Genomic DNA, 8957 nt, shown 5'->3' with positions numbered 1-8957 from the left:
CACCCAGCCAGGCTCAACTCCTAGCAGTTCCCAGGTTATGCCAAGGGCGTTCCAGGTGTCTCTGCACCTGTGGTTCTCAGCCTGAAGCTGCTTTCTTCCTTGACCTATGCTGGCAAACTCACACCTTCCCTATGGCTCTGCACCAGGGACTGCCCTCTGGGAAGTCTTCCTTCGTCCACCATTCTGACTTAGGCGTCCCTGCTCTGTGGTCCCAAAGTAATCTATACCAGCCCCGGCCACTGCTCTAGATGTTCCTTATAGGCTACCCAGGGTATCCGCCACTCATCTGAAGAGCCTTGAGTGCATGGATTGGGTCTTTCAGCTGTACCCCAGTAACCACTGCCCATCAGGGGCACAGCAAGAACTCAACTGGTGATGGTTGGGAAACAACTGAAAATCAGAATTGGGTACTGGGACAAAATCTATGAAAAGCATCCTTCTGTAGTGCTTGAATTGATTTAGGTGCATTAAGTATACATAAATAAGTAAATGCAAACTGTCTTCCTGGGAATGAGTTCCTTACATAACTTTTCCACGCCAGAAATTCTTCCCACCCTTGGGCATGGATACAGTACAGATACACTAGCTCCCATTTGCAAGACTAAGCCTGTTTTCTCTTCCTCTTCAAACTCTTTTAACAATTCAAAAAACCAGAAATGCAACTCCCCATTGTATTAACTTAGTGCCTTCTATCATTTTGCCTCTCTCCCCAGAGCCTAGTCCAGATCACTTTCCAATAGGCCAGCATTCTTCAATAGCACCCCAGAAGTCAGCTGTACTTGTCAAAACCAGAGTTTTCTACATTCCAGAGTTCCAAGCAGTTTCTCCAAAACTAAATTATAGCTGTCTTCTTTAACTGAGCCTAGCAATGAGTACCTTCTAGCTTAGAAGATTTCTTAAGAAAACCTTTTTTATTCAGACAATCTTATCAATCAGAAAATCTCAGAAACTCATCTCTTAATTGTATTTTTCAATAATAATCTTGCGAATAAACCATATATTGTTTGAAAAGGCATTAACTCTTAAATATCAGGCATTTTTAAGGCTTTACCCATCTCTCACTTTTCTTCTGAAATGTTTTAATGTTATTTATTCTTCTCTGAGTTCTTCACTCAAGTTTCTTGCAGTACTTATTAAAAATTATAGTCATTAGCTTTAAGATACAGGTTAAGTGGGTGGCAAGTAAGAATCACAAGGTTCTAAATTTAAAGAATGTCTAGTTGAAGGAAAATGCCAAGACTTATCACGATATGGAAATTACTATTCAGTTATGATGAAATGTGATGAAGTTTTAGGAATGTGTTTTAAACAAACTTTTGAACTGGATTTTTATTTTAGAGGCCTGCTTGTTACTAAAAATCAACCAAAGGTGGAGGGAGTGGAGGTGGGGGAGGATGGGGCATGTCAGAGCCAACCTGAAAAAGCTCCCAGAGGCCAAAGCTGGGACAATTTGAGCAACAAAATAGCAAGAGTATTGGATTATAACCTAAAGGACAAAATAAATATCCAAAAGCCCATACTGATGCAAATGAGTGACTGAATAAGTAAATGGGGGAAAAAGGGACAAATGTTTCTTAGAGAAGAATTCCAAATAATACAGGTAGAGGAACGAGGGAAATAGAAAGTCACATTTTTATGCCACATAACATGCTGCAGACAACAGCCAAGGATGAACCTGAAAATTAGTGGGCAAAATTCTAAGGAGAGAAAGGGTATTTGCAGAGTCTCAAACTGTCTTCTCCAAATTACTTATTAATTACCATGGTGCCTTTAAAAGAGTCCAAAAATTCCTTGATACTCTTTTCTCCAGGAGGTGAAGCTTGATTCCCCGTGCTTGAGTGTGGTCTCAACTTAGTGGTTCATTTATCACTTATAAGGAACAGGGGATGAAAACGGAAAACTAGAGACCAGGTGCGGTGGCTCACGCCTGTAATCCCAGCACTTTGGGAGGCCAAGGCAGGAGGACTGTTTGAGGCCAGGAGTTCAAGAATAGCCTGGGCAACAGAGCAAAACCCTACCTCTACAGAAAAAAATTTTAATTAGCTGGGCGTGGTGGCATGCACCTCTAGTCCCCGCTACTCAGAAGGCCGGGGCAAGAGGATCGCCTGAGTCAAGGAGTTTGAGGCTGCAGTGAGCTGTGATCGTGCCACTGCACTCCAGCCTGGGCAACACAGCAAGCCCATCTCCAAAATTAAAAAAAGAAAGAAAAAAACTTGAAACTTTATCAAAGAGAAAGCTGCCAGATATCACCTAGTCAAGTGATGAAGGTTAATATCAGCAGTAATAAATCATGTTGAGATCATGGGATATAATGATATGCTCTAATGAGGGGGCCACTTTACCTCTGTGGTCCTCTTCCCAACAATCTTTGTTCCAGAGACAGGGTCTTGTTCTGTGGCCCAGGATGGAGTGCAATGGTAACGATCATCGCTCACTGCAGCCTCCAACTCCTGGGCTCACGCAATCCTCCCAGCTCAGCCTCCTGAGTAGCTGGGACTGTAGGTGTGTGCCACCACACCCAGCTAATATCTCTTCCTAAAAATCTACAATCCCAGTCCAATCATAAGAGAACAGACAAATTCAAATTAAATGCACTACAAAATATCTGATCAGTAGGCTAAAAAAGTGTCAAGGTCATGAAAAACAAGGAAAGACAAAGAAAGTACCAGGAGGGGAGACTAAGGAGACAAATGGAGATTAAGGAGACAGGATGATCAAGTGCAACAGAATGCAATGGAATCTCGGATTTGATCCTGAAACAAACAAAAAGGACATTAGTAGAAAAACTGCTGGAATCTAATTAAAGGCTGTAGTTTATCACATTGTACCTATGTTTAAATTCTTCTGACAAATGTACTGTGGTCATGCAAGATTAACATTAGAAGTAGCTGGGTTAAGCGCATACAGGAACTCTTTGTATAACCTTTATGTGCTTCTATGAATCCAAAATTATTTCAAAATTAAAAGTTTTTTAAAAGTCAATCTGGCCGGGTGCAGTAGCTCACATCTATAATCCCAGCACTCTGGGAGGCCGAGGCAGGTGAATCACCTGAGGTCAGGAGTTCAAGACCAGACTGGCCAACATGGTGAAACCCCGTGTCTACTAAAAACACAAAAAATTAGTTAGGCATGGTGATGCACACCTGTAGTCCCAGCTACTTGGGAGGCTAAGGCAGGAGAATCGCTTGGGCCCAGAAGGCAGAGGTTGCAGTGAGCCGAGATCACGCCATTGCACTCTAGCCTGGGAGACAGAGCAAGACTCCATTTCAAAAAAAAAAAAAAAAAGTCAGTCTATCTGTTATCCCTAACAGGACAAACTGCTGATATTCCACCTAAATACCATTACGGACTTATGAACATGAGACAGGAATGTGTGTATCAGGATAATTTCTTGGTAATTCTTAGCTTTGAAATTTTTTATCAATTTGATGTTCCTGTGGTTGTCATATAGACCAAATATATAAGATAATGCCTTTCTTCCTGTGAAAAACTTTGGTTTTTCATAGCAATCTACTTATACATTATTATCTTTATATGTTTATATACTGTATCTATACATCACAATGCCATGTGTGACTTCTTTAAAGTGTTCTTTTGAAAAATAATTAAGAAATGTAAGTGAAGAGGGATAAAAACATTTTAATTGTTGAAATACATTGGTAAATTGAGTAACTTACATTGCAATACTAAGTAGATACACAACTCATTATCAAATTAATTTCCAGATATCCCACTAACCATCCATCACAAGTCCTTGAAAGCAGTTATAAATATGATGAGACGTCGTGATGTAGAATGAGCAACCCAAATGACTATGAAGTATTTGTAGTTGCACATGCCTTTCATGAAAGAAAATAAAAATGTAATCAAAATGTGCATATGGCATGCAAATTTGAGTTTATTTTTAAATATTGCAATGAATACACATTGTTCCTAAAAAGGAAATTCGGACACTTAAATGAAATTTGATAACCAAATAGTAAAAAATGGAAAGAGATAGTTGTAAGAATCCATTTACCAATTTTACAGCTAAAAATTAAAGTGAAGTAGAAATAGCGAAAGATAATAGACAAATATATTATTTTAGGTCATTCATTTATAGTGCCTTATCATCTTAAGTTATAAATAGAATAAGGATTTTGTTATATAAAAACTATCAAAAAAGTATCAGTGAAAAGACATGACTTCCATGAAATGTGTTGAGTGGCCAGGGTGGAAATGTTGTCAAATGCAGCGGCCCTGGCTGGGCAACAACAGCCTCCATGACAGTTTGTTAACTTGTCTTTCGTAGGTGGCCACAGAAAGTTCCATAAACAAATGTACTGTTTAACCAATTCCCTTCTATTACCACAACAATATGTACCCAGGGTTTTACATACACACTTAAGATTTGGGGGAATGCAAAAGGGAAGGGTGACTGTTTAGAATTTCCTTGGAAATGTCTGTGCACATTACAATGTCCCACGGAGCCAAATTCCTTCCAAATTGATGAGCAAGCTAAGGAGACAACAGAAGAGGAGAAAAGAGTGATCAAACGGGTACAACTTAGGTTAAAAAATGTATTAGCCTTAAGCCTACAAGTTATTTACTGACTTTCTTTTATGTAAAGCACCTATTTAATATTCACCCAATATTAATTTAAGACTTATGTGGCCAGTGTAGAGCTAAGCACTGATGATAATTATATAAAGAGGCAAAAGTTGGGTAGGAAAAGAAACTTACAAACTTACAATTAAAATACATCTTGATAAGCAATGCCCAAACCTAGCTGCATGTATATTAACATCATCCAAATTAAAAACAGAGACTGTTCGGTCACAATTCCATCCCTTCCCCACTTGGTCCAAACCTCCTGGGACAGCCTAGGCCTCCACATTACATGGCACTCCCCCATGGGATTCTGATGCAGCCAGGCCATCCATTGTCATCTGAGCACCATCACTTAAGGCCCTGTGCTGGAAGTACTCTGCACATCTAAGTGGGCATAACTTTCACCCTAGGGTCATCTGCAGAAGAAACTACACATTTGCATCCTGACATAAGTAATTTTAAGGGATTCTGAAATCATTCCTCAATTTGTTTCAAAATCAACCAAACCAAATCAACTTTGAACTTTGGTCACTGAGTGCATTTAGTTCAGAGAGAGTCTACATGTTACGTAAAAAACAAACAAACAAACAACAACAACAAAAGTGTCTCCAATCCTTTCCATGAAATATCTCTTTTCTGAAGTCATCTCACCAGGGTTTCTGCCCAACAACTAAGGCCTAGAAAGCCATGAGTTCAGACATGCCACAGATAAGGACCACAATGGATGCTTAGCATCTAAGGAAAATGGGCAGCCTGTCAACTAAGAAAACTTTTCAAATAATTCAAAGGAGGCTACAGAAAGACTAGGATCAAACTAATTGTTTAGAGACAGCTAAATGCCGCATGTTCTCACTCATAAATGGGAGCTGAACAGTGAGAATACATGGACACAGGGAGGGGAACATCACACAGAGGGGCCTGTTGGGGGGTGGGGGGAAAGGGGAGGGAGAGCATTAGGACAAATACCTAATGCATGTGGGGCTTAAAACCTAGAAGACGGGTTGATAGATGCAGCAAACCACCATGGCACATGTTTACCTATGTAACAAGCCTGCACGTTCAGCACATGTATCCCAGAATTTAAAGTAAAATAAAAATAAAAGTAAATAAATAAAATGTAAGGGTAACAGAAAAAAAAAGAAAGAGTTAAAGATTGGGGAAAATTGAGGAGAGAGTGGGGTGGCAATAAAATACTATATATTTACAGCCATGAACAGTAAGAAATGTTTTAGCCAGCTGCCTAAAATTATATGAGCTTGCTCACCAGGATTATTGCTAAAGTGTTAGTGGTGAACTTCAGATCCACCCACAAGGGTGAGCAATCATCATGTCTCACACTCCCATGAGAAAACTGTGGTTGAGACAAGCTGAGGGAAGTTAAGGGACCCATCTTAGTTCTGTGTTGGTAGCAGAGCTGCCCAGTCTCCTGATGGCTATCTAGACAGCACCTCTTTCCACTCTATTTCTATGCTTTTTGAAATACATTCTGTTTCCAGGAGGGTAAACAGCAGTATATTCTTGGTTTCAACTTATCTTTTCTATTTGATACAAATAAAAGTACTTCTGCATGGGAGAAAACTAGCAGAGAACTCAGAAATCTATATGGAGGGCTAGAACTATGTTAAAAATACTAGTAATGGAAACTCTCCAGTGACTTCCCAAAAAGAAACCGAATACCCTCTGTTCATGGTTAGGAGGGGATAAAACTTCAAAATGTTGCCTTGATGAGCAAATCTTCAAAGAAATAGCTACCAAAAGATTGTTCTAGTTCTTGTCAGGAAGAAACTGGTTACAGTTTCTGCGTCTCCTTTCTCTAGCAAGAAAGCTTGTTTGTCTCTACCTGTGAAATCAGTCTGTAATCCCACCCCATCCCAAACAGCAAATCCAGTACTGGCCCTGGGCAAGAAGTTGGTTCAGTATCAAATCAGTCTTGTTTTCGGTCTGCCAACGGTTAGATTCTGGTTATTAAAAAAATTAATAGTAAGGTGGCGATGACGATTATAGCAGATGCTAACATTTATTTCATATTTAATCCTAACAACAACTCTTCAGTCTAAGTATTGGCTCCATTTTTCAGATAACAAAACTGAGGTCATTAAGGGGAAGGAACGTGCCCAGCTAGTAAATGAGAGCCTGAATTCATAACCAAGGCAACCTGACTTCCAGAATAGAATAGGCTATCTCAGGAGATAGGACATTCCTAATCACTGGAGGCTTCAAAAGAGGTTGGGTGTCATTCACCAGGAGTGAAATACAGTGGGAAGCCCAGCATGGAATGTGTGTTGGACCCTTGGTGGACCCAGTGAACTAAGATTCTTTGTCTGTATGGAAATGCTGCTCCATGTATTTTAGAGACTGGTATGCAGGGTAGTTAATAAATGAAAGCTATTTTTCTCTTGTCCTTGTTCTTGTTGTCTTATTATAATTCCAACTCCTAGCTCTTCGCCATGTCCATACTGAACGTGTTTTGTAAAACCAATCTGTTAACTTATTCTCTGATTCTTACTATTCCTTCCTGCGTAACTACATCTCTGTTCGGTTAGATTAGAATCAATATTAAGTGTTTGGGACTTAATTGATCGATTGCCCATCTCTGCTGGAGTTCTGGTACTGACACATCTCCTCTCTGTATATTAACCACTGGCTAATACCACTTAAAATCGATTCTAATCTAATTCCCAGTTCTAGCCTCTCTGGTCTCTCCCTGTCATTTCTCAAGTCCTAGGCCCTCAAAGATTTCTACAATGAAGAAGGGTGAAATCTCAATGTTTTCGGGAGACACTTAGCTTGCTCTTATTAAATAAATATTCATTTTTAACAAAATGAAATGAAAAAAAGTAGCTGAAAGAAAATTGATCTGATTATTCACCTCTTTGCAATAAAACACTCACAATTCCATAGGATGAAACCCCTCCTTTAAATTGCAAAGTTCAAGATTTCTTAGAAATATAGAGCAAATAATATCTACAGTCCATTCATCAACAAGTCTAAATATATAGAATTATTTAGAAAAATATACAGCACCTCTTGATTCTTGAGTCATGATGTTATTTTCTTCTAATCTTAAAGAGAAAATTAAGAAAAGTTAAATGTTCAGAGTACGAATAGCATATTCTAATTTTCTATAGAACTTTAAACAGTAATGACATATATGTATTTGCTAGTCTAAATCACAAAGTACAGAAAGAACAATGAGGAACAAACATAGTATGTTAAAAATAATGTAATACAGCCTTGTGTATAAAGTGAACATATTAATAGTCATTTAAAACTATACATCAGACAATACATTGTAGAGTGGTTTTATAAATCAGCATTGTTTACCATGAGCCTCGCTTAAAAATTGCCTTCAGCAAGAAGCTATCTATCAGTCAAAAGGTGCCTATTAGTCAAAAGGACTTCAATGGCCCCATAATTGCTATTAAAACTCAGAAAATGAAGCCTCATTTCATTTAATTATGCAATAGGCAATTATTTTTCCTTTAAACAGCAGATTGCTTATCAGTCAGTCATCTTATATTACAGAAATTTACCTTTCTGTTCTATGAAAATGCCATAAACTTACATAAATATTAGCTTTCGTTTTCACACTGATCATTGCTAAACCTAACAAGAAATTAAAAATATGGAGCATAACCACAAATAAAAGCTAAATTATGCTCTGGAATTCTTCTTCCCATGTGGGTGGCCATTTCAACCAATGACTGCAATGAACAGACAGTACTTATACATGGTTCACTGCAGCCAATACATAGGTTGAGTCGAGTAAGCTGAAATATAAATTTCATGCTTTTTCATAAAACATAAAAATAAATAATTAGGGAAAATCAACAGCACGTGATTTTACTTACTTTTCCGAACCGTCTTTGTTTGACTGGACACCATACTGACAGCTTCAGATGGTAGGCCAACATATACTCCTCCATAGTTTCTTGATAAAAAGAAATCAAACCAATTTAAATGGTACTATCTATTTACAGGAAGCAACAGAAGCATGGAGTACTCCAAACAATTATATAATTATTAAAATAACTCATGATTTTTCAAAAGTAGAATCTAGAATTTTATGGCCCTTGGGAATATAATTGGTTTGGTAGGTTAAAAAGAAGCTTTTTTTAAAAAAAAAGAAAGATGTATTGCGTTAGTAGAATTTTTAGATATTTTACTTGTAATGAGAAAGAAGAAAAGAATTTGGGATGTTACAATTTAGTATAGTATTAAATATCATACAGTGACATGTTACAGTTAGCATTTATCAATAATTCAGAGTGGTCAACATGGTATGATATTAGGTATTATGGACACACAAAGATATCTTACTAACAGAGAGATACAAAATGAGGGCAGAGACAGCAAGAGAGAAATGA

The 8957-nt window shown here is 38.0% G+C and overlaps 1 protein-coding gene across 1 annotated transcript in view; it reads right to left on the bottom strand.

Moving 5' to 3' along the window:
• Positions 1-4458: 4458 nt before the first annotated feature.
• C13H12orf75 (chromosome 13 C12orf75 homolog) overlaps positions 4459-8957 on the bottom strand; it is a 40715-nt gene continuing 36216 nt past the window's right edge. The window contains exons 4-6 of the mRNA XM_055239489.2: positions 8442-8521; positions 7615-7652; positions 4459-4497 (exon numbers count right to left, since the gene is read on the bottom strand). Coding sequence (XP_055095464.2) covers positions 7648-7652; positions 8442-8521 — 85 coding nt within the window. The 3' untranslated portion in view covers positions 4459-4497; positions 7615-7647. The remainder of the gene's footprint in view (positions 4498-7614; positions 7653-8441; positions 8522-8957) is intronic.

Source organism: Symphalangus syndactylus, chromosome 13 (assembly GCF_028878055.3).
Source record: "Symphalangus syndactylus isolate Jambi chromosome 13, NHGRI_mSymSyn1-v2.1_pri, whole genome shotgun sequence".
NCBI classification, from domain to species: domain Eukaryota; kingdom Metazoa; phylum Chordata; class Mammalia; order Primates; family Hylobatidae; genus Symphalangus; species Symphalangus syndactylus.
This window is presented reverse-complemented; position numbering and strand designations above follow the sequence as displayed.